Source organism: Nesoenas mayeri, assembly GCF_963082525.1.
Source record: "Nesoenas mayeri genome assembly, chromosome: 18".
Classification (NCBI taxonomy): Eukaryota; Metazoa; Chordata; class Aves; order Columbiformes; family Columbidae; genus Nesoenas; species Nesoenas mayeri.
Window position 1 is genome coordinate 8,693,528 of NC_137566.1, and position 24,289 is coordinate 8,717,816.

The 24,289-nt window shown below is 44.7% G+C and overlaps 2 protein-coding genes across 15 annotated transcripts in view; both read left to right on the plus strand.

Annotated features, from left to right (window-relative positions):
- Positions 1 to 11,034, plus strand: part of PRRC2B (proline rich coiled-coil 2B) — a 44,939-nt gene extending 33,905 nt beyond the window's left edge. For 4 of the 13 annotated variants that reach the window (XM_080355826.1, XM_080355821.1, XM_080355827.1 and 1 more), the window contains exons 25-32: positions 467 to 659; positions 1,409 to 1,506; positions 2,168 to 2,295; positions 2,865 to 3,105; positions 4,534 to 4,710; positions 5,378 to 5,469; positions 5,987 to 6,107; positions 6,538 to 11,034. In XM_080355826.1, coding sequence (XP_080211952.1) covers positions 467 to 659; positions 1,409 to 1,506; positions 2,168 to 2,295; positions 2,865 to 3,105; positions 4,534 to 4,710; positions 5,378 to 5,469; positions 5,987 to 6,107; positions 6,538 to 6,678 — 1,191 coding nt within the window. In that variant the 3' untranslated portion in view covers positions 6,679 to 11,034. Of the gene's footprint in view, positions 1 to 466; positions 660 to 1,408; positions 1,507 to 2,167; positions 2,296 to 2,864; positions 3,106 to 3,948; positions 4,473 to 4,533; positions 4,711 to 4,997; positions 5,094 to 5,377; positions 5,471 to 5,986; positions 6,108 to 6,537 lie in introns of those variants that run through there. The other 9 variants (XM_080355830.1, XM_080355829.1, XM_080355824.1 and 6 more) reach the window with 7 other exon arrangements.
- A 545-nt stretch (positions 11,035 to 11,579) lies between these two features.
- Positions 11,580 to 24,282, plus strand: POMT1 (protein O-mannosyltransferase 1). 2 transcript variants are annotated; one of them, XM_080356021.1, is made up of 21 exons: positions 11,580 to 11,691; positions 12,292 to 12,415; positions 13,070 to 13,213; positions 13,504 to 13,610; positions 14,092 to 14,142; positions 14,490 to 14,636; positions 15,625 to 15,736; positions 16,474 to 16,539; positions 17,105 to 17,198; positions 17,641 to 17,796; positions 18,361 to 18,491; positions 18,712 to 18,807; positions 20,085 to 20,177; positions 20,802 to 20,898; positions 20,990 to 21,082; positions 21,525 to 21,645; positions 21,779 to 21,876; positions 22,396 to 22,509; positions 22,917 to 23,043; positions 23,696 to 23,873; positions 24,082 to 24,282. In XM_080356021.1, the coding sequence occupies exons 3-21, from the start codon at positions 13,092 to 13,094 to the stop codon at positions 24,254 to 24,256; spliced, it is 2,178 nt and encodes a 725-aa protein (XP_080212147.1). In that variant the 5' UTR covers positions 11,580 to 11,691; positions 12,292 to 12,415; positions 13,070 to 13,091; the 3' UTR covers positions 24,257 to 24,282. The 2 variants fall into 2 exon arrangements, with proteins under 2 accessions (XP_080212147.1, XP_080212148.1); XM_080356022.1 differs by lacking the exon at positions 20,085 to 20,177.
- Positions 24,283 to 24,289: the final 7 nt, after the last annotated feature.

Below are 24,289 nucleotides of genomic sequence, written 5' to 3' on the forward strand. Positions count from 1 at the left end.
ATATATATGCTACTTGGCATGGGTGGAAAGGCATGTATTTCAACAGTCCTGTATGCTGAAGTCTTCACTGATGTTTAGGACAAGTGCAAGAGAGCTTTCCCACTGTTTCAGTAGCTGAGTAAGATGGTTGGTTGGGGATCCTAGGTTCTGGTTTAAAGAAGGAAAACACCAACAAAAAAAACCCCAAATATACAGACAGCAGCAATGACAACAAAACCCCAAATTAACCAAAACAGAAAACACCACCATCTCAAACCCAAGCAAATACCAAGGGGGACTGAGTGTTTGTAAAGGATGCTTGCCTGTGGGGAATTGGTGTGAAACTCCTAGACCTGAGAACTGCTGCTGTCTGCTCTAACTAGACTAGATTGAATTTGAACTAATAGGTCCCAGATGAGCAACTTTAGGCATCAGTATTGTCATCCCCATTTGAACTGTCTGTAGTTATTGTCCTTCATTTCCATAGATGGAATCTGCTCGTAAAGCTTGGGAAAACTCTCCTAGTTTACCAGAACAGAACTCCCCCGGAGGTGCAGGCTCTGGCATCCAGCCTCCTTCCAGCGTTGGAGCTTCCAATGGTGTCAGCTACAGCTCTTTTGGTGGAGTTTCTATGCCTCCTATGCCTGTGGCGTCTGTAGCACCTTCTGCGTCTATCCCAGGTACCTGCACACTGCAGCAGCAGTATTTGTGTTGTCTGGTTGGTATATAGAAATCATCCTCAGATTTTTAGTAAACTAGAGCATGGTGAGAACAGCTTCCATGTGAAAGTAACTGGCAGGCTGGTATTTAACAGTTTCTTAATGATTCAGGCAAGACAGAAAGAGGGACTGTCTTCTCACTCTGGAGAATGTTACCTGTGTGTTGCTGGTATAAACTTAGACCAAGGACGACTTTTTGGTGTAGTGGCAAGTCTCTGTGATGTCTTTCAATAGATCCTGCTTACCCTTCACTGTGTGCTCAATAGAATAGAAGGGAAGTGAAGAAACCCTTGGCTGAGAGACTTGAACAGTCCCAGTATCAACTGTTCTTCTGCTGATTTTGCTGTTGGAAGTCACAGGTTCTGAGCAGCTTCTGCTCTTTGTACATAATAACAATTTGCTTATGGTTCACTAAACTCCAGGAGGCTGGAAGGTCTTTTAGTGTCTCTGGCTTTTTTTTGTGGAGGTGGGAAACCTGGGTTTACATTTAGCCTCTTACAGAAAGGTGTGATTAATTCTCAGCAAGCCTGCTGCTCTAAGTGGGCTGCTGGCTTTGATATGTGCACTTAGGGGCTTTATAGGTTCTTCTGCGTGGTTACTCTGGTGTTAACTTGCTGAGATGTTGGAAGAGAGATGCAGATCTTTGCAGTGTACTGTGCCTGTATGTCCCTTGTACCTTGAATTTATAGCCTGCCTTCTCTGATGTTTAGGTAACCATATTCCACCCCTCTATCTGGATGGCCATGTGTTTGCAAGTCAGCCCCGCCTGGTCCCTCAGACGATACCTCAGCAGCAAAGCTACCAACAGGTAAAGGAGAAATACAACTAGCTAGTGGTTTCCCAATGAGTCTTCAGGGTGGTATTTAAGAGTCAGGGAGTCATTTATCTCTCTGATAGCCCGAAGGAGCTTAGATGTGGCTCCAGTTCAGTTCCTTGAATGCTGCTTCCCAGTGAGTGTCACAAGTTAGTGAAATAGAAGGGAGAGAATTGAGGGGTTTTTCCCTGTTTTGTACCAGTGCGTTTGAACCAGGTTTAACTGAAGCAGATGCAAAGGAGTCTGTGTAAAGTAAAGTGACTTTCAGTAAATTCCACCCCCAGTCAATACTGATGAGCAGTGTCACTAGCCTTAGTAAACAGGGTGTTGATAGGGCTGGGGAGAGCCCCTTAGAGGTAAGAGTGCAGGCAAGTGAGAGCTGGGACTGTCAGTGCCTGTTCCATGTCTGGAGCACATTGGTTCCCTCGTGTCCACAAATACCTCTTGCAGGCATCAGTCTCTTGGGTACCTGTGCAGTGTCTTCCCCTACCAGTGTGCTGCTGTTCTGTGAAACGATGCAAGGGCTGGGTGAAGGTGCAATGTAGGTCATTGTCATGGCACATTGACTGACGGAGGCAACTGGTGGATTTCTAACAGCCTGGGAGAGTTTCTGGCTGTTTTTGTTACCTCTCAGTCATCTTAATTTCTTCTGCAGGCTGCTGCTGCTCAACAGATTCCCATTTCCCTCCACACATCCTTACAGGCCCAAGCTCAGCTTGGGCTTAGGGGTGGTCTGCCTGTTTCCCAGTCCCAGGAGATGTACAGCTCCATACAGCCCTTCAGGTAACTGCTTCCAGTTTTTGTTTTCCTTGTGGCTTGATGTCTTATGTTCCTGATGGTTATGTACATTGATCAGATACTCCACACTTGTCTTCTCTTTCCCCTTTGCTGACATGTTGTTTCCTTCCCAAGGGCCTCAAAAACCCTGGGCACTGAGGCTTAAACCCCTTTTTTTTTTGCTAGAGCTGTTTGAATCTTTAACTGCTGATTCTTTTATGCTTTGCAAAACTGCTGCAGGTTTTTGGTAACCTGACTCCTCCCTTACCACTATTCCAGAGCTTATTGTGCACGATATTGAAACATAAACTTTGGATAGGACACGATATCGTTCTGTTGAATATTCCTGCAACACAAGGTCACGGTTGTAAAGGCTTAAAAGTGGAAGCAAAAAAAAAAAAGCCAACCTGTAACTAAAATGGAAAGTGGTATCACAGCTCCTTTCTAAGCTGTCAGTTTAGCAGAGTCTGAGAGAACCACTTGCTGTTTGCAGGCCTGATAGAGTTTGGCAGGGGCTGTGTGTATATGCTCCAAAGGTTTTCTGCATAATGACTTGAGCCTGTTTTTCTTTCCAGGTCTCAGGTGTATATGCACCCCAGTCTGTCTCAGCCCAGCACCATGGTCCTGACGGGAGGCACTGCTCTGAAGCCTCCATATTCCGCCTTCCCAGGCATGCAGCCCTTGGAGGTGGTGAAAACCCAGTCTGGGTCCCCCTACCAGCCCATGAATGGCAGCCAGACACTGGTTTATGAAGGCCAGATAAACCAGGCGGCTGGTATGGGAGCGTCCCAGATGATGGACTCTCAGCTTACGCAGGTCAGGAGCAGCGCTTGCCAGCCCTTGTACAGGCTTTTTCACAGCCACTTGTTTCTGAGGCTGAGTTAAAACTAATATTTGTGCTGAGTCATGTACTTGTGTGAACTAAGCTCTTTGTAAAGAGGCAAAAGGTTTCCCCAAGAGACTCTGTTCTGTGAACCATTGTTTCAGACATACAGCACCTCATTTAATGAGATTCTTGCTGATTACTTGCCTGTCCCTGCTGAAATGTCATTTTGTAACTTGGAAGTCCTCACCCGCAATATAGACGTTTCACGCAGACCAGACCTTGCAGTGCTTCATGCATAGGGGGCCATAATGCAATAATTGTCTTAAAAGTACCTCTTCAGAGAGCCAAACCCCAGTTGTTTCCAGATTTAGCTCGGATTCCAGAGTAACTAGTACCTTTTATTAAAAGCTTATCTATCTTATCAATGCATTTGTTATCCGTATCTTATTTACAACTTCTGCTGATCTGTTTGGTGGCATCTTATCAAGAATTTCATTGTGTGAAAAAGTTTTTGTCAAGCATGGTTCAGATGAAGACACTGAATCCTCCTGTCAGCATGTTTGTAGACATATGTTCTGATTCTCTGGAGAAGTTTGATAATTTTATTAAACTCATCTTACATTTATTTCATGCAACATGTTAAGGTTTCTTTTTTGTTTAAAGAGGGTTTTTTATGTTCTAACGTAAAGAGTTAATCCTGAAAGTAACTTAGATGGGGAAAATACAGAGTATACTAGCAAACTAAATATTTGAAGAAATGCTTTATCCATCATAGGCTAGTAACCTGGTCTCTTTTGCCAGCTTTAGATTTACCTTTTTTATTTATTGCAAAGTGTCACAGAACCTACCAAACCAGCAATTGTGAGAACTGCCAGATGAATCAGAGGGAACAGGAAGCTCTTGAGTCCTGAGCTGCATTTTTTTAAATTACTCTTAACTATTACCATCACCACTTTGAAGCTCATTGCAGAATACAGAGCTGAGGTCACCATCTAGAGGTCCAGTCCCCAAAATGCTTTGGCATGGAAGTGTAGCCAGCTTTCTGTTTTGGGCATCAAAGCTGCAAACAAAACACCTTACACTGAGCTGCCAGTGCTGTCCTATCAGGAGAAAACACACCCATGCAGCAACCGTGAGGAAGACTGAAGAACTGGATGAAGGTTCTAGGCAAGGACGAAAGCCCCGTGTCTGAGTGCAGTTATGTTAAACCGATGCCATGTTACAAGCCCAGAGTTGGCCACACTACCAGAAGTTGTATTTCAGTGTGTAAGTCCCTCTGTTCCACTGTTTTGCATTTATTCTGTGCCAGAATGCACTGTTTGTGAGCTTCCTTTTAGCAGTGCTGTGTTTTCAGGTGACGGCATGTCAAATACAAGACTGTTACCACCGTTAAGTAATTACGTGTCCTTATCACACAGCTAACGATGCCTGTGCCTGGCTCCCAGCTTCCTCTGCCCCGCTACGGCTCTGGCCAGCAGCCCCTGATTCTACCACAGTCCATCCAGCTCCCTCAGGGGCAAAACCTGCCTGTAGGAGCTCCCCGGAGAATCCTCCCTCCTGGATCCCAGCCCTCTGTCCTTGCTACCAGCAGGGAGGTAAGGATTAACTCCTGCGTGCTCACCTTGGCATTCGTTAAACCCTCCTGCACTGAAGTTTTGCTCCTTGATCTTGCTCGTCAAAGGGGAGACTGGCTTGTTTGGGATCCTTAAATATCAAAGCCAAGGAGTTGGTGTTAAATTGAAGAGGCCCTTTTCCCCACCCATCTCCAAAGTGCAGGCCGGAAGTTTTCAGGTTTTGCTGCTGGTCATCATTCTGTTTCCAGGGAGCCACATCCCGCCTTGATCCAGTTTGGAGACTCCAGTTTTATCACATGTTTACACAGGTTTCCCCAGAATGCTTGAGGGGTGGTGAGCTCCAGACACAGCTGGAATACTGCCCAGATATTTCACACTCTTGTGAAGCTTGTCCATTTGAGTAGGTATATTAATGTCATGTCTGGTTTGATGGATTCGTATCATACGTTTGTCTATTATAGGGGAGAGAGAGCACAGCAGTTAACTTCCAGGTTCTGTATTTGCTTGTGCTGCTGGCTTGTTGATTGATTACTTGACTTACAAGCCTTGGTTTCTTCACCTGAGAAATGTTTCTTCTTTTAATGGGCACAGCGGGTAGAAGGGCAAAGATTTGGCTTAAGTGTTAATATGAAGTAATGGGTGATTTGTGAATGCAAAGGTGATACTCTCTCTCATTTTTCCTCTGTAGTCCTCCCAAATGGAAATGAAAGGGTTTCATTTCTCCGATGGTAAACAGAATATGTCCTCTGGAGGGTCTGTACCATCACCGCATACGTACAGGTAAAATGTTTACAGAACTTAGCCTCTGTAGTCAGAATGGGGAAGAAATAGTGTTCCCCATTTGCTGTGACGTGGTGCATGCCTCATCCCTGTACTAGATTTGCATGTAGAATGTGCTTACTGTAGTCCAAATACTTGTATCAAAATCCATGATCATGTTTGGGTGTAAGCCGGTGTGTATCTGACTTGGCCATTTGTGCTTGTTGGAGATGCATAAAGTTATTTGTTTACAGAGTGTGCTTTTGTGTGTTCCTTGTTAAGGTGGAAAGTTTAGGGGTCACTCAATAAACATTTTAATTTTCAGCATGGTCCTTTCAGTGCTAGAGGTGCTAATGTCTGGATATACCAAACCTTTAGCTCATTGAGCCTTTTGGGATCCATGTGTTGTCTTTTGGGCTGGGGAGCTCACTGGTCTGCACAGCACACACCTGTGCCTCGGCTACTGCTGCTTTCTGCTGTGGTTTTGGGTTTTTTTTTTTTCCTTTCACACGTGAATAAGGTTCTCATTCCATTGTAGAATTTACTCCATGAATATTGTCGACTCTTCGATTTCCAGGCCTAGCTCTGCCAGCCCAAGCGGGAAGCCATCTGGACCAGCAGTTAGTATGGGCTCTGTGCAAGGACACTATGTGCAACAGGTAGTGTAGATCAGTGCTTTGTTTAACCCAAAAGCGTCTGCTCTTTCTGTACGGTTGTGCCTGTGCCTTGGAAAGGCCTGTGAGCTGAAACTGTATGTGGGAGCTGTTATTTTTCCCTGCAGGGAGAGTGGGTGGGTGTTTGAGTCCAAGAGTAATGCTGTGTGATTTGAAAGTCAGGAGAGATCAGAGGGTTGCCTGTTTGACAGTGTCCATGTTGAGTTTTTATGGGTTATTTGCATTGCCAGACAGGTGAGACACTTTGATATCCTACATGCGAGGTGTTTCAGGACAGCAAACTGCGACAGAATAGAATATCTGATTTTTTGGAGCAAATTTGATGTCTTGCATGAATGATGGTCGTGGGTTTTTTAAATATCTACATAGAGGTCTCTATGCTAGCTAATGCTTTGGTTTTTTTGTACATCAAAAGGCAAAGCAACGGGTGGACGAAAATAAAGCCAACCTGGGAGCGGTAAAGCTGCAAGAAACGGCCTCCACAAACCAGATGAAGCCGGTGCGCACGGGAGCGATCAAACCTCAGGCAGTGAAAGTGGAGGAAAGCAAGGCCTAGGAGCACCTCTGCCCAGCTGGTCCTGCTGCCTGAGAGGCACCGCAGCTTAGACTGGACCCCACTGGATCTCCTGAAAATCTCACCAGATCGACTCCCCGCCCCACATGGACTGACTACAGCGACATCACCCAAGCCCCTCTCCCAACAAAGCAGTTTGAAACAGTGGATATGACATTGACCTGCTTGCTTTAAAACAAACCAACCTTGTGACTTTTAAGTGGCTCGAGCCATTTTTTATTTTATGTTTTCCCCCCGTGCTCCATCCACAGCTGTGAGCGCTCACTTGGCAAAGCCCATCCTTCTCCTTCCCTGCTTCTGTCTCAGCAGAGTGGCAACTAGGGGAGAGGAGTTAGTTTGAGGTTTTTCATTTTAAAGGCAGCTGAGGTTTTTACAAAAAAGCTATACCTTTGTTTATAGCAGAACTTTTATATGTTCTCTCATTCCCGGCCCCCATCTTTCTGCTTTCCTCATTCCTTCCAGAAGAGAATTCCCTTCAGCTAAAATTATGTTCTGACAAAGCTCTGCTTAGTTTTATATACGGTTCTGTGCTATGTTGAGAATCATGATTCTTCGAAATTGAATTGGTTTGGGTAGATTTTCCCCAGATAATTTAGCCTTTCGGATTATTTGTTGTTTTTTTTTTTTCCTAAAAAAAAAGGAAAACAAACAGGTCAGTTATGGCATTCATTAATTTTTCAGTGTTTTCATTTTAAGCTAGAAGCAGTGCTTGCGTTAGAACTAAATGTGTACTAAAGGCATATAGTAGATCAGTGCATTAATCTTGAAACTTGCACCACTTTAATCGCAGCTTTGGGGTGCCTTGTGCATTAAAAAAATGTGATTTCATTTTAAAGAAAAAAAAAACCACCGGATTTCTGTTGCAAGCTCATCTGGATTTAGGTTTTTGTGGGTTTGGGATTTTTGTAGTGACTGTCAAACACATGACAAAATGCAAACAGCAGGTTTACAAAATGTAATATCTGTTAAGAAAAAATCCACATGGGTCAGAAGAGTTGGCTAGAGCCAACGGGTCTGTATGGACTACTTTTTGTAGTTGTGATGCTCTCTTACGCTCCCTACCTTGGCCGCTCTAATTCTTCATGTCTCCTGAGACTTGTTCTGTATTGTGTTCATCTCTTGGGGCTGCTCTCCTAAGCTTTGCTCTTCTGCCTTTTCCCCAGGTCTTGCTTTCTCTTAACTCATGGCCTTTTGTAAAATGTGCATAGAAATGTATCTGTAAGGGAGCCCCTCTGCAAAGCAGCCTTTTTAGCACACTTGGAACCTTCTTTTTTGCGTTGGAAGTGCTTGGTTACAGAGGCAGTTTGGAATCATCCTTTTAATCTCCTTCCCCAGATGAACAGCAAAAAGTTCTTTACTTTGAATACGGTTGCATATAGTATGTATACAGTGTCATCACCTTACACTTTCTTACCAATATTTGATCTATGAAAGGAAGATCCCATTGGGAAGGGGTTGGGGTTTTATTCTTTGGTTTTGGTTTGTGTGCGTGTGTGTGTAGATTTTAGGATGGACTTCCAAGTTTCAGAAAGTGCTTGGAGTCCTTCAGTTGACAGTAGTCTTAAGTAAACTCAACTACTTTCAACTTGGTTTGTGTTGTTTAGCTCTTTCAAAGTGTCAAGTAGGCTGGTCACTCTGAAGGGAGGGAAGGACAACTTCATTTCTGCAGGAGGTGATAGCTTGCTCGCTGGCTGTGCCGCCCGCCCCTGCTGGGTGGCAGCAAGTCACGCGTTGGTGGTTCCAAAGAAGATATTTTGAACAAAGAATGTATTTGGGAAAGGATCTGAAAGGTGTTCTTGATTATTCATTTGCTTTTTTTCTCCCCTTTCTAGGAAAGATCCTTCATAACTTTCTAGGGATGCATTTGAAGTTTTAAGCTAGGTATAAATAAGAATTTTATACAGTAGCTTTAAAGAGCTTAGAAACCTAAACTAACTTAGATGTAGTAATGTCCCCTCTCCACTGGTCCCCGTTGACAATGGCAGAGAACCCGAAGGGAAAGGGATAGGATGGTACTTTTGAAAAATTAAAAGCTCTTCTTTTCTCTCTTGTTTTATGGATTTTTAACTTCAGAGCAGAGTGTGCCAGCATCTCTCTAGCATCCTCCTTAAGTACAGGGTTTGAGATTCAGCGAAAAATATTTCCCCAGCCTTCAGACATCTCCCAGACCTGCATCTGCTAGTCCCGCTCCCAACACGTTCCAAAGATTGCTCCAGCAGTAAGTCATCCCAGTCCCCTTTCTGTTTTTTTCCTTGGAATATCATGAACAACAGAATTGTCTGGGTTTGATTTTTGTTTAATTATCCTTCTGCCCAGCTGGCCCTAGCTAATATCAGCCCAGGATCCAACTGTCATGGCTAAAGAGACTTATCTGAGCCCCCCTTCTTATCTTCTTCCTACCCTAGACACACTACTTAAGCTTTACAATGACACTAACCTCTTTCCTCCCACCTGTATGACTTTAAAACGGTCAAATGCGTTGGAGAAACTGGGTTATTGCTAGATACAAGTTATTGCAGTCCCTCTGGTGTAAATGCCATCAGAACTACAATATTTCCAGTTGAAAAAGGTCACCCTTCTTTCTCTTTTAACCCCTCCGTTCCTTCCCCCAACAGAATAAAACACTAGAATTTATTTATACGTATTTGATGTTGTAGGTCTAGGTGAAAAAGTAATTGTTTCACTGCTCTATTTATATATTATGTCTGAATTATTCTGTGCAGGAAAGGCCAAGAAATGCATGTGAGCTTCATTCCATTCCTCACCTTTGCGTGACCGTCAGCTGCAGTTGGCAAGACTCTTTCACTTAATGGAGTTTTGTGTGATGGAAAGCAGTTTTAGAGCCCAAATTTCTAAGGTGCAATATCCTTCTCTGGCATATATTTATGTTTGTTTGTTTAAAGCTAGTACAAGGTTAGTGCAGTTCATGGTGCCCTTCTTGAGTCAAAAGGAAAGCCCCTGATCCTCAAGGTGCAGAAACACCAAGGGTGCTGGGATGCTGACATGAATTCAGCTTGGGGAAAAGCAGAATGAAGATGTATAGAACGTGTATGTGGTTTATAGGGAGATAATTCTGCTTCCTATCTCCCCTGCTGAAGGGTCAGGCCCTCATGATTTATTCCTTTGCGAGTTGCTTTTGCTTTGACTGGAAATCAGCTGCCCAATTGCAGGTTCCTTCCACTAGGAAAGGTGCAAGTAAGGGAAAAAAAAGGCTGTCCAGTATATTTTTAAATAAGCGGAAGCAGCACAGTCACCAGTCAGACGAGTATTATTGTTGAGCTTCCGTGTTTTGCTCTTGGCTCTGCCTGTGGCAGCTCTACAGTCATCAGCAACTCCAAAATGTGTTCGCAGTCCATTGGACTCCCCTGCGTGGTTGTGCTCATGCAGAGACTCTCTAACTGTTTCCTTGAGAGAATGCTGCAAAGCTGCCCTGTGGTTCCTGTGTATTTATGGATATATATTAAAAAATGAGCCTATATATTAGAAAATGAGCCTAGCATTTTGGCTACATCTCACCTTTTGACCAAGCTATGATACTCCCTTTCGAGCAAGCACCGCTGCATGTCGAGACCTTGTTCTGTTGCATTGTTAACCTGTTTTGCTTCAGGCTGGTTACACACCAGATTAATTCCTTGCAACGCCCGTTATTCTTGACATACAGCAGCCCAGTCTCCTTGTAAAGAAAGATGCATTTATGAGTAAAAATTAACTAACAGGCGTCAGGATCCTTAGTTGTGGCCCATCGACATAAAAAGGTGTGTTTTGCTGAAGCAGAGACAACAGTCCAGCTACTTTTGTTGTTGTTGTTCTTTATTTTAATCCCCAAACAGCCTGATTTTCCCAGTGGCCGTAGATGCCTGTCCCCAGGAATTGAAGCAGCAGGGAGACGCTCGCCCTTTCGCATGTCTCGAGGCGCCGTCCTCGCCTGGAATCCTCCCTCCGTTCTGTATAAACCGCATTTGTTTCTCAAGGGGATACCATGCTCCTCCAAGCTTTTGCCCTCATCACCTGTATAGTACATTGTATTTTTTTTTTTTGGCCTTTCCTCTCTTCGTCTTTTCATGTAGACCAGATATTTGAAAGGGCAGACGATGGATAATTGTGTAACGTGCAACCTGTTTATATTTTTTGGAAACTTTTACTCGGACCGGAACTCGAATCACGGAATCACCAGGCCAGTTGCGGCACACTCTTTATCGCCCTTTTTTCCTCGTTTCAGTACCTATTGTTTCTCCTTTCAAATATGTGATTGTATTAGCTCTTTCCATATGAAAGAATTCTCCTTATTTAAATAAAAAAAAAATTAAAAAAAATAAAGCAGATTATGCTTTTCTCAAGTTCCCGAGTCGCTGCTCTGGTTTTGTTGGTTATAGGCTTGTGTATTTTGGTGGTTTGCTTTGTTAATTTGCTTTGGTTTTTGCAGAGTTGGTTTGTTTGGGGGTTTTTGGTTTCTGTTGATTGTTGGGGGGGGTGGGGTATGCTTTTTGAGGGGAGGAAGGGAGGGTTATTTGTTTGGTTTTTTATTTTTAGGTTTTTGTTTTGGGGGTGGGTTTGGGTGGTGTTGTGTTTTAGTGCTTGGTTTCTTGTTCTTGTTATGGGAGGGTTTTATTTGGGTTTGGGGTTTTTTTTGTGGGTGGTTTGGAGTTTGTTGGGGGGGGGAGGAGTGGTTTGTTTTGGTTTGTTTTTGGGGTTTTTGGGGGGCTCACAGCGGGGCCTTCACGGGGCCCAGCCGCCCCACGCTGGCGGTGCCATGGCAACGCAACGGGTTTCTTCCTTGCCCCCGCCCTCATGGCGGTGCGTGCGTTTGACGCCACATCCGGCGCCGCGAGTCATTGGCTGGAGCTGGGCGGTCCCGCCCCCTCCCCGGGTACGCGGGAGGGGGCCGCCATCTCCTCAGGGCCGGGGGTCCCAGTCCCGCCGCCTCCCCCGGGCTCGGCGGGGCTGCTGGTCCGGTCCCCTCCCTCCCTCACCTCCGGAAGGCTCTGGGCGGCGGGGGTGAGGCCTCATGGCGGGGGCAGTGGCGCCGCTGTGTACCCCTGAGGCTCAAGGGAGAGATTCCAGGCCGGGCGGGGGGTGGCTGGTGGCCCCGCTGCTCCCATAGGCCTTGAGGGGAGGGTGGGAGGCGGGTCCTGTGCTGCCCCAAAAACCACTCAAGGCTGGATAATGGGTCCTGTTGACCCTGTAATGCTCGAGGGTGAGGGCTGGTTGTGGGGTCGGTGCTCCTGCTGCCCCCATAGAGCTCAGCAGGGGGAACAAATTCCGGGAGGGGGATTAGTGGTCCTGCTACCCCCTCATGAGGCTAAAGAAGGGGATGCAAACCTGGCAGAGGGCTTAATGGTTCCTTGAGGAGGCGTGTGAGGTCTGGGGCACAGGTAGTGCTGCAGCCCAGCCCCGAGTTCCAGGCCTGTCTGCGCTGCAGGGAGGAGCAGGGTCCTCTGCATCAGGGGGTTCTTGGGGGTCCCAGAGCCTGCGAGGAGATGGCAGAGCACGGGTGATGGCCTGTGGTGTGGTGTGGTGCAATAGTGCTGGTAGAGACCGCAGCTTTGCAAGGGGCTTCTTAAACAGTCTGTTCCACTCAGTGCTTGTGTTTTGTAGGTAGCAAGAAACAAGAACGGTGGCACCGCACTTGCTGGTGGGGATGTGCTCACATCACCCTTTGTTCCCCCTTGATCAAAGCCGTGCAGATGGGTTTATTCCGGTAACTTTCTGTTGTGTTGAGGTGAGGAGATACAACACCAATTCCTTGCTATTTTCTTACCTAGCAGTTCTGCCCACAGGAGGAAAGAGTTCAGTCCCACTTGCTGCACTAGAGCCCTACAGCACCTACAACTCTGCTCCTATAGCCAATGTTTTAAGACAGAGGATGTTTGCAGGTTCTGCCCCCCTCCCCCCCACAAAAAAAAATATGATCAGTTTAGAAGGAAATAAAGGAAATAACTTTTTAAAAAAGAAAAAAAATGCTGCCTGAGCAATGTAGTGCCTGAGCATGTGGTTTGCCTGTCACTAGCGTCGGATTCTGGGCTGGGAAGTTTGCTTAGTGCAAAGTGGAATATAGGCTTGGATAAAGCTATTGCATTTCTGCAGAACCAGTGTAAGAATAAGCAGAGTTTCTAGCTTACTATTGATGAGAGAGAACGAGACACATGTAGAAGGAAGACAGATAAAAATCAAGTGTGTTCAGTAACTTCATATTTAGCGTTACTCTTGTACATACAACAGAAAACACATAAATGAGGGAAGTGAGAGTACTTTGTTATATCATTTACTGTGAGCTGCTAGTAGCAGCAAGTAGTGGTGTGTGCTCTCTGCAAATGATCTTCAGCTGGCTCGGGGTGAAAGGGTGACTGCTGCTCTTCTCTGTTGGCTCTTGGAGGTTTGGACAGACCTTTGACAGGATGCTGGGATTTCTGAAGAAGCCGGTTGTGGTTACTGTGGAGATAAATATGAACCTCGTGGCGTTGACTGTGATGGGATTAATAAGCCGTCTGTGGGGGCTTTCCTATCCACGGGCTGTCGTGTGAGTAGAATGGTTTATTTTCCACTTGAATGACAGAGACTTTTGGTTTTCTAAACATTTGTGAGTAAGAACGCAGGAGCAGAAGATCAGTGCTTGCCTGATGTCAGTCTCCGTAAATACGATGATATTGTTTCCCTCAGAGACACTCCTGGGGGGACAAGGGCAAAGCCCCTGCAGTTCATTGTACTCTGAGCCTTTTGCCAGTAGATCCGTGTTTCCTTCCCTGTGTCCCTGTAGCCTGCAGGATCATTCCAGTGAGGTTTGACACATATCTGCCTCTTGTGTTTCAGTTTCGATGAAGTTTATTATGGCCAATTCGTTTCTCTCTACATGAAGAGGATCTTCTTCGTGGATGACAGCGGCCCGCCTCTTGGCCACATGCTGCTCGCTTTGGGAGGTAGTGTCTCCTGAACTGATGTAAAGAGAATTAGAATCTCCCTTATTTAGTATTATTAGGGAGCTGTTGCTTGAGTACTGGGGGTGATAGAGCTGTGTATCCATTGCCTCATTGTTGTCCAGTCCTTTAGATAAAGAGAAAGGTGGGATGAGAAGTGCGGGTGACTAGAAATAGTTGGCAACAAGCAGATTTTCAGGCCTGAGATATGCACAACATAGAAGTGTCTGTATGGGAAGGAGAGGTTAAATATATGTGTAACTTTGTTACTGAGAATCTGTGGTTCCCAATTTATATTCTTTGTGCCTCTGCACGTTATCAAGCGTGGCTGCAGGCAAAACAGTACAAAAGAGAACCCTTTTGGGAAAGAGACCTTTCATGTGTGGAAAATCTATGTGTTTGGAAAATAGTTCTGGGACCACTTTAGCACCAGTTTTTATACTTGCTTTAGATTTTAAATTATGAATTGCTGCTTCTGTTGTAGGTTATTTAGGAGGATTTGATGGAAACTTCTTATGGAACAGGATTGGAGCTGGTAAGAGCTGATTTTAACTGTCTCATTCTTCTGAGAAAATAAGCAGTATTTCAGCGCCTGACAGGTTCCTTTTGCCTGACTAGTGGAAATATCGCTTTGTCTGAAACCTTCATTTCTCCTCTTAAATAAATCTGCAGATCTCTAACCGAAGTTTAAGGCATTAAGGATTCCACAGCACCCATTTTTTAATTGCTTAAAGCAGCTGGAGAAGTACAAGACAGACAATAAATTACTAAGACTAGGAGTTAGATTCAACAACTTGTTGTAGTCATAAGGAGTTCTGTATTGATCCATCTTTGCAATTAATAGTTTCCAAATTTGTCTGTCACTGTTGTCTCTTGTTTCAGAATATGGGATGAATGTTCCTGTTTGGTCCTTGCGGCTCCTGCCAGCCCTGGCTGGTGCGCTCTGTGTGCCTTTAGCATACCAGATTTTGGTAGAGCTGCAGTTCTCCCACTGTGCTGCACTTGGAGCTGCTCTTCTGATTCTCTTAGGTAAGATTATTCCCCTGGGCCCCATTGTTCATACAGGGGGAGAGTGGTCCCTTTCCTCCTTGCAAATTTTCAGGATGCATAAATGGCTGGAGCAGCATCTCCCCACAGAATTCTCACAACACGTTGGAGCCCATTTTCAGCCCTGGCCTGTGTCAGTCTCTGCTGAGCCCCTCTGCTCCCCTTGCTCCTCACAGCTCTGCAGCAGGCTGAGGCTTTACACAAGTTCATTTTATTATTAAGCCATAATAACCTCACAGAAAACCACTTTTCTTGCATCCAGGGAAGCCTGTACTCTCTTCCTCGGAAGTTTACAGCATGATTTAGCACATACTCGTTTTTAACAGCAGGGTGACCCTACTTACAGTCAGCTCACGAAACTTCTTCATCTCCAAACTGCAGCAAACCAGTCTGTGTCCTTAGCACCATGATTTGACGTGGCTCTGGTGTGTATAAGTTAGTTGATTTTATTCTCTGAAGGTCTGCTGGCGGTTGCCTGAAAGGGAAAGAGCCTCTCAACAGCCCTTTCGTAGTCTGATAAGGGAAAGCTAAACCTCTCCTAGCTATCGGCTGCTCTGATTGTGGCTCAGAGAATCCTGCACGAAGCAGCTCCCTTTCTTGAAGATTTGTCATCATGCCGACTGCCTGTTGGGGTCACTGCCTGGACTCTCTTTGCCTCGAGAAGCACCTTTGGATTTCCCAGCAGTGATTTTCTTTGCCTTTGCAGGGAAGCACAGCACCTTTATCTGCCTCCTTTACGACTTGCTCACCTCTTTGTCCTTGGAGACAGTTATGGCAACGTACTTTGCTCTGATGGAAAGTTTTTGTCCCTTTAAACCCAACACCTCCCTGTTACAGCCAGTAAGATTGAAAACAAATTGGCTGTTCTTAAAGGGGCAGGTCCTTCTGTTGGATAAAGATGTGATTGTTTGAGGTACAACTTGCCTGTAGATAAGTTTCCCTAATTTGATGTCTGTCTCTTTTCCCACAGAGAACTCTTTGATCACTCAGTCAAGGTTCATGCTTCTGGAATCAATATTGATTTTTTTTATCCTACTTGCAGTTTTGTCCTACTTGAAGTTCTACAATTTGCAAAGGCACAGGTAAAGCTGGATTGTCTCCCAACCTTTTGGATATTCTTGTGGTGACTTTGTTTAGGTCACAGGCTATGTGGGTTTTTTATGTAAGTCACTTTACTGTTTTGCATCTCACTTCATCTGTAAAATCCAATGCTTTGACCTCTCATATGGCTGGCCCAGAAGTTTTCTCTTCTGAGCAGTGTTAAAGACCGTTTTAGCTGGTAGTAAGGTTGTCTTTTTTATTTTACAATAAAAATAAAATCCCTTGGGAGCACTCCTTTGTCCATCCAGATTCTTATTGAAAGGTTTCCTTCTGTGCACATAAACGCTGATCATAACAGGTCACTTAATGTTCCTTTGTTAGTGTTTAGAGGCATTGAATTTAGAGAGCTTTGTCTCTCATCTTGTGGCTTCACATGTTCTCTGCTCCTTGCAGAGGATAAAGTTATCTTTAGTAAAGCAAAATTATCTTTAAACTGAGCCCAGCAAGTGATTTAATGCATTTCTTTCATCTGTAGTATCAGGAGGCACGTAGTGTTCAGTTTTGCTTTTCAGGATGCAGAGAAGTACATTCAACAACACTCTGTGGATCAGGGCTCAGAGTCGGTGGCATGGGAGGTTCAGAATGGGATACCGCTGAGTAGAATAAGGAATAGTGGAGTCCTGCAAGTTTTTTTTCAAGTTAAATTACATGAATTCAGGATCCTAAGAAGGTGCCCAGATCTCACCATAGCATTCTTTCCTTTATAATTTTCTTTAAGGTCCTTCTCTGGAAGCTGGTGGTTTTGGCTCCTGCTGACTGGAGTAGCTTGTTCTTGTGCGGTTGGGTAAGTGATTACTGTTTTTTAGCAAGCTGACTTTCCCGCCTGCTGTCTGAGGTATTGGGGGGGCTTCGGATTTTCAAGACTGATTCTTGGTGCTGTTCTGAGCAGACGCCTCCATGATTTCTTGATGGGTTAGATTGTTTCTATAAGAGGATGTCAACTCAGAGTAGGTGATGCCAGGGATTAGAGAGAACTTCCTGGGAAGAACAAAATTCATTTCTCAGGGATGGCTTTATGTTATAAATCACAATCTACATTTCACCCTTCCCTCCTGGTTGCCTCAAGCTTCAGAAAGTCTGAATTTAGGGACACTGTGCTTTGTGATTTGCCAGCATGTTATCAAGAAAGTTCCCTGTCACTGCGGTTATTTGATGTAGTTGGCAAACAAATTATATCTTCTGGTGTCAAAGTCTTGAGGCATATTTATATTGTTGTACCAGACTTGTCATGGATCTAAGTCCTTGGACTTTAACACATCCTGCTCAAGAGAAAGTTTGAACATTTATGTCTTGTATTAGATAATTGCATAGTTTTTAACCATGTTCATTTTTATGCACTTTCTTCTCAGAGTGAAATATATGGGCCTGTTTACCTATATGCTGCTCTTGGCCACCGCAGGACTCCACTTCTGGCACATGATAGGAGACCAGAACTTGTCAAATGTAGGTAGCACAACATGCAGAATACGTTATGTGTAACATTTCAGTACAGGAGCCAGCAGGTCCATAAATTATGATGCTGTCTGTAGATTGTTTTTGAACTAAAATTCCTTCTCTTAGTCTGCAAACTGTGTCATAGAACAGTTTCTCAGCACAGTTGCTGGAGAAGATGGAGTTAAATTTAAGATAAGCATGTGTGTGTGGCTGGCTTTTCTGCTCTTATCCATGTCTTGCTGATTTGTAGCTCAAAACCTTTACTGTTCCACATACCTCCTGCTGGCTCCAGTCCAAATCCTTCAAAGTTATCCAGCTGTTCATGAAATGAAAGCTAAATGAGGGTGCTCAGGAAAACTTTAAAAAGACAAGCAAACCAAGCCAAGTGCATTGGCATTTTTAATATTTTTAATATCTGGAGCATGAAACCAGTGAGTTCCCTGTGTTCTAGGTTTCCTTGATGTGCCATTTCCTGGCTAGAGGACTGGCCCTCATCATCATCCCGGTGGCAATGTACCTGTCCTTCTTCTATGTTCACTTGACTTTGCTGTATCGCTCTGGGCCTCATGACCAGATTATGACAAGTGCTTTTCAAGCCAGCTTAGAGGTAAAGGAAACTGATTTATTAATAGAGAAGAGGGGGAAATCACTATTATAAGAGTTGTGGGTGGTCTTGTTCCTTTGATCTTGCGTGTTTGTTCCTTTTATGTCATTTGACTACTCTGCTGTCATAGTATTGCTTTAAGATGAAGTAATGATGACTGAAATCCTGATAATGGATTAAAAGCTTTTCCCAGTGAACCAGTAACAATATCTTCACTCTTGTGCTGAAGGTTTGTCCCTTCCAACAGGAAACTCCACTGAACCCCTAAGTGATAACACTGTATACTAGAGGATGATAGTATGATTTTCTGTAGAAGAGTGCTTAGTCTGTCTTTTAGAACAGCAGGGCTTTAGGGAGATTCCCTAAGGCCTAAGACCTTCAGGCATTGATATATTTACTTTCTGGTGAGTATGGTGCTGCAAGATTTTACTTTTGTAGATTCAACCAAATAAGAAGGCATTGTGCTAATTTATTGCTATGTTTAAAGTGACGGGTGAATCTTGAAATAATTTAAACAGCCTCTAGGTTGTTTTTTCTTTCCACTTATCCTATCATTTTTCTTCTCAGGGCGGGCTGGCTCGGATCACGCAGGGTCAGCCCTTAGAGGTGGCCTACGGCTCTCAGATTACTCTGCGGAACGTGTTGGGCAAGCCCATGCAGTGTTGGCTCCATTCTCACACAAATACTTATCCCATCAGGTGAGGAGTCTGTCTGGGTCTGTATTATTAGGGTGAAAGTATGTTCTGGTTCTTCACCTGTCAGTTCGGTTCCTGGCTATCTCTTCATTAATCCTTCAGAGCACACTGCAGATGTGCAGGTTCTCTGTAGGAACGGAGCTGGTTTATGTTGCTGTAACTCTTGTTGAGCACAGAAATGCCCCGTTACACACCTGTGGGGTTTTTTTAACCTTCTGTACAGGTATGAGAATGGCCGAGGCAGTTCCCACCAACAGCAGGTGACCTGCTATCCCTTCAAGGATGTGAACAACTGGTGGATTGTCAAAGATCCTGGAATGTGAGTATGCCAGAGATTTAAATGCCAAGCTGCTGTAAGCATAGCTTCTAGACGCTTCCAAAACCTAAACAGGGCAGCGCGTAATTTCAGCTGCAGAGCTGGTAAGGGTGACTCTTTGCACAATCCTCCTCAATATGGTAAAAGCATTACTGAGGACTTGGAAATTCTGTCTGAACTGCTCCTGCCAGAACATGGGCTGCGCTGTGCACAAGGGGATCTTCGAACACTCATGAGACTGGTGGCAACTCTTCAGGTGCTTTGCATGAAAGGGAAGTTCTGCTTTTTGAAGTGTGTGAGCCATGGCATTAGAGTGCCTTGATGAGCTTTATCAAACTTGAATGAGTCTCAGAGGAGTGTGGAAATCACTTTTGCAGAATATTTCTTTGTATTTAAAGTGAAGGATGAGCTGTGGAATCTGTCCCACCCAAAGGGATTCCAAGTGGGCGCCTGTATCTGAGAGGCCTCATTTGTGCTGAAGTGTTTTGCCATTGTAGCTGTCAGTGGAGAGCAGGAGTTTTTGTTCTTGTAGTTTTGCCAGTAAAAGCCCTTGTGTGATATCATTTCGGATCGATCAAAAAGTTGCTTTTGTAGGTTTCTGTGTAGAGTCCTACCAGGACTGTGTGCCATTATAAATTGTATCCATATTGGGAAAGTTTGTCCATAGCACAAACATTTCAAGCAGGGACTCCACCAGAACCACAGAAACCCAGGATCTCTGTAAAATTCTTCAAATTTAAGACTCCTATGAGCCCTGGAGGATGTGAAGTCCTTCTGTAGAAGAGTAAAATACAGCAGTTATGTGAACTGCAGAGTTCGCCCTTGCCAAAGCATGCTTTAGCCCTGCCCAGAAGCAAGATGAGAGTTTGCTTTTCGTGGTGCAGATAGGCATTGATCTCTTGTAATTCTGCCACAAGTGACATGAGTTGCAGGACCAACACATGACAGACCTTACTCATTTCACAGAAGCCACCGAACAGCTGCGTGGTGGGAATAATCTGTACTTGCTCCTGACTGACCTGGATTCAGAGCACTGACCTAATGCCTGGGGTGTTGGTATCCTATTACCAATCCTCTGAGTCATTCTGCCCTTAAATCACCTTTGCCTAGATAAGCTTTGTTTCCGTTCACGTACAATCTATAGATTGCTTTACTTTCTTATTTTGCTGCCTGAATGTCTGTCCCCACCTGCAGCTTCTTGACCTAACAGTTTGGTCATTTCAAGGTTGCAATGTCTGTTAAAGAATGTAAGCGCTTCCTCTTGGGTGTTGCTCCACCAGGCAGCAGCTGGTGGTGAGTAACCCGCCCCGGCCCGTGCGGCACGGACACATCGTGCAGCTGGTCCATGGCATCACGACTCGGTACCTCAACACGTAAGTCCTTTTTTCATCTCCGCTGAGCCCGCTGGCTTATTCTGCTTTGTTGTCTCTCAGAGTAACTATTCAGTTCTTTTGTGTGCCTGTTAACCCAAAACCAACTCCGCTGACTTTGATGGCATCCTCCTGCGCGAAGGATGTGCTCTGTGAGTGGGGAAGATGTGCTGGAGAATCCGGTGTGCTGTGGCTGATTGCCACGGATTCTTGCCTGTTTTGCAAAGGCTGCAGATGAAATTGCCCCCGGACTGCTTCCCGAAGGGCGTCTGCGTGTGCTTGAATATCACTCAGATTAGGAAGGGGGTTGTTCTGAGCTTGAGTTTTTGCTATGTCCCTTCCAAACCTGATTTGTTTATTATTGGAAATCCCAGTGAACAGCGTCTCTGTTTGTTACAATCAGTGCTTGTTCTTCAGCCTGGCAAAGTATTGGCTTCCTCCGAGCCTGTTCCTGGCAGCTCTTGATAGTGGAGAGTGTTCTCTTTCAGAGTAAACAGTGCAATCTGTATAAATGAGTTACTCTTTGCTTTATTACTGAATCTGGTCTAAGCCAATTCATTACCTTTATGGCTTTGCTTTTTATGTGAATTTGGGAAATGGTGTTGGAGGTTCTTACTTGTCTTCTAGGCATGATGTTGCTGCCCCTCTTAGCCCCCACTCCCAAGAAGTTTCTTGCTATATTGATTATAACATCTCCATGCCGGCGCAGAACCTCTGGAGAGTGGTGAGTGGTCAAAGGGAAGGGAGCGGCTCATCGTGTTCCAGCGGAAACAGCTGAGAAAACATGACAATCAAAAGACATCTTTCTGTTGTAGGAAATTGTAAATCGGGAGTCTGACACAGACGTGTGGAAGACGATTTTGTCAGAAGTGAGATTTGTTCACGTGAACACCTCTGCAGTGCTAAAGGCAAGTGGATTTCTGTTTACTTGCCCCTGTATCTTTTGCTCCACACAGTTCTACTTATCTCTCTACTCCAAAATGCCTAAACCTCTATAACAAATAACCCAATAAGTAAATAGAAGGAAATGATAAACTTCCTCAGTGTGATAAAAGAGCGGCATGTGTTTCAGGTAGTCATACTCATACTTCATTCCTTTTCAGCAAGCAGAGCTTGCTCAGAAATGAGTGCTGAGTCTGTAATATGTGCAATAGTTATAGATCTCTTCACAGAGTTTGCCAGAATGACTTGATGGCTGTGGCATTTGTTCAGACAGTATCGTGTAGTGACTCCCCACATACTTTCTAGCAGCCCCTTGCTGTCACCCACTGCTCAGGCACGGCCTAGAAACTTCCATCCCGAAACTCCAGTTGCCAGGACCAGAAGTTCACAGTCCCCTCTCTCTTTCAGCTCAGTGGAGCATCTTTACCCGAGTGGGGATACCGGCAGCTGGAGGTGGTTGGAGAGAAGCTCTCCAAGGGCTACCACCAGAGCATGGTGTGGAACGTAGAAGAGCACAGATACGGGAAAAGTACGTCTCAGCTGTGTTCCTAAAACAGGTTTCTGTGGCTGGGGAATGCTTCATGTTGATGGGAGGGTGGTATCGTGTGTCTGTGTGTTCTGCAGGCTCTAGCTTTCTACTTATTATGTGTTTTTTCTTCCAGGCCAAGAGCAAAAAGAGAGGGAAGTAGAACTCCACTCTCCCACACAGATGGACATAAGTAAAAACCTCAGCTTCATGGCAAAGTTCACAGAATTGCAGGTGAGTGTCTTGTTAGTCCTTTATTTCTGCTGCAGACCAGGACTGCAGCAGACTCAGACTCAGCTCAGCTCAGCTCAGCTCAGACTCTGTAGACTCTGAGCCTGAGGATTCATGGTTTATTTGTTGCTGATAGTTTGCTGTCCTCATTGAAAAAAAAGATCTATTTCTGAATGTATTTAGAAGGGCATTTCAGACCTGTGCTATTCACTAACAAATACCCAGGTGATTATGAGAAAAAAGAAGAGGGAGAAAGATCAGGTGCGCACATAGAAGCTGTTTGGAACTGAATGTGTTGTATCTGCAGCTGGTAGTGTTGATACCCCCTCACTAACACTGTAGAAATTCATTAAGGAAAGTGCATTATCTAAGAACAAAATAAAACCATTGTATTGATCAGTATCCAGTATGAGATACGCAAAATCTTTCTTCCCTCCCAGGTTAAGAACTTAATGTCTTACATCTGGAGCTATTTAGCTCATTGTTTCCATTCTGAAAGCCTTTTGTTTGCCTTTTTTCTAGTGGAAAATCCTCACATTAAAAAATGAAGACACAGAACATAAGTACAGCTCCTCCGCTCTCGACTGGATCACGATGGACACAAATATTGCGTACTGGCTGCACCCGACCTCTGGTGTAAGTACGGGACGTAGCAGTAGATGTGAACCTGCTGGAGGAGGCAGATTCAGTTCCCATGTGAGCTCCGTGAGCAGGAGCAAGGCCAAGGAGCTGCTCCAAACAGACTATTCCTGTATTAATATATTTCCCCTGAGGGTTGGGGTTTTTTTTTGGCATGTGATGCAGCTTTGACAGTAGTTGCTTTTTATTTTGTAAAGGAAAACTGCAGTTTAATAGTTTCCATTATTGATTCCATTTAGAAGATGAATTCATCTCCAACAGCATCTTTTAAATGCTTTACATTACAAGAGAGTCTTGAAGCAGCAAAGTTTAATTTAACAAATCCATGTAGGTAATATTTAAATTTATCTAAAAGAGCTGCAGCATGTTCCTGCTTCTGGCTTAGACCATCTTCTCTTCTGCAGGCCCAGATCCACCTCCTTGGGAATGTTGTCACCTGGGCGTCAGCGAACGTTGCTGCTCTGGTCTATGTCTTTCTGTCCCTCTGGTACTTGATACGGCGACGAAGAAAAATATACGACATTCCTAAAGGTCTGATTCCTTTGTGTGCGTGTGTGTCGAGGTGGGGGGTTGTCACTTGTTCTGCTACACTTTAATGGCCCCAAAGCCACATTTTGCACCTATATACTCGCCTACACTAGGACTTTTTCCTACCCGCTAACCCTGAAATTTTTGTTAGGGGGACACAAGCATTTCAAGTAGCCCATGAAGAGACTGGTTATGGTCATTGCAATGTGACCATCACTTTATGATGCAATATAGTAGCCAGTATAATATTTATTTGACTCATTTCCCTGTGTGTGAGAAATCTCCAGGCGTCAGATTTGGATTCTACTGAGCCTTTTTGTGATGATTTAAAAGAGGAGGGTACTGGTTGTGGAGGGAGGGGTTTATGTTAGATGCATTCATTCCAACCAAGGTACCATCTCTCCTGTGTGGCCAGATGTTTTTTTGCTGATTTTTCTGGCTGTACATTTTATTGTCCTGCTGTGAAGCTGCTTCGCACCTAAAAGTGTGACAAATGCAACCATTTACCTCAGCTGAGTGTGGTGAAGTTAAACTTTATATTAGCACCAGTTGCAGAGGGTCCAGAAAAAGACCAAACCATGCAAGTAAGTGACCTCTTAGAGCTTTTAGGCTTCCAGAGACAGTGCTTTGAGATGGTGTCTTGTGTCTCCTGCAGACGTGTGGCAGCTCTGGGTATCAGCCGGGGGCATCTGTGTTGGAGGCTGGGCTGTGAATTACCTGCCCTTCTTCCTGATGGAGAAGACGCTTTTCCTGTACCACTACCTGCCCGCCCTCACATTCCAGATTCTCCTGATTCCCATCGTATTGCAGCATCTTGGCGATCATCTCTGCAGGTATTTGGTTTTCACAGATGGATAACTAGACAAGTGGTGCAGCTCTTTGCTCCAGGGTTATCACAGAAAAAGCAGTGATTTTTCCAGCAGTGGCGACACTTTGGCATTTGCCTTTAGAAAAGACGGGCCAGATTTAGGTCTTCCTTTTGCACAAAGTGTTTGGCCAGCCTTGACGTAACGTGACTGCTCTTTCCTTCTCTCACCCCAGATCTCTGCTTCTCAAGAGCATGTTCAGTGCCTTGATTGTAGCCTGGTTCTCTTCAGTTTACTTGGTCTATCGCACATTCAGTCCTGTGACCTATGGGGAGCCCTCGCTGTCTGCTACTGAACTCAAGGACTTGCGCTGGAAAGACAGCTGGAACATTCTTCTCCAAAAACAGTAACAATTACAATCTTGTTACAGGCAAAAGGAAACG

What these genes read in the sequence shown, in the direction of transcription:
- POMT1 (XM_080356021.1), top strand. Translation starts at nt 13,092, where the DNA reads ATGCTGGGATTTCTGAAGAAGCCGGTTGTGGTTACTGTGGAGATAAAT. An exon ending in GAGACCAGAACTTGTCAAAT is followed by an intron (nt 17,199 to 17,640) that starts GTAGGTAGCACA and finishes CCTGTGTTCTAG; the next exon opens with GTTTCCTTGATGTGCCATTT. An exon ending in ACAAATACTTATCCCATCAG is followed by an intron (nt 18,492 to 18,711) that starts GTGAGGAGTCTG and finishes CCTTCTGTACAG; the next exon opens with GTATGAGAATGGCCGAGGCA.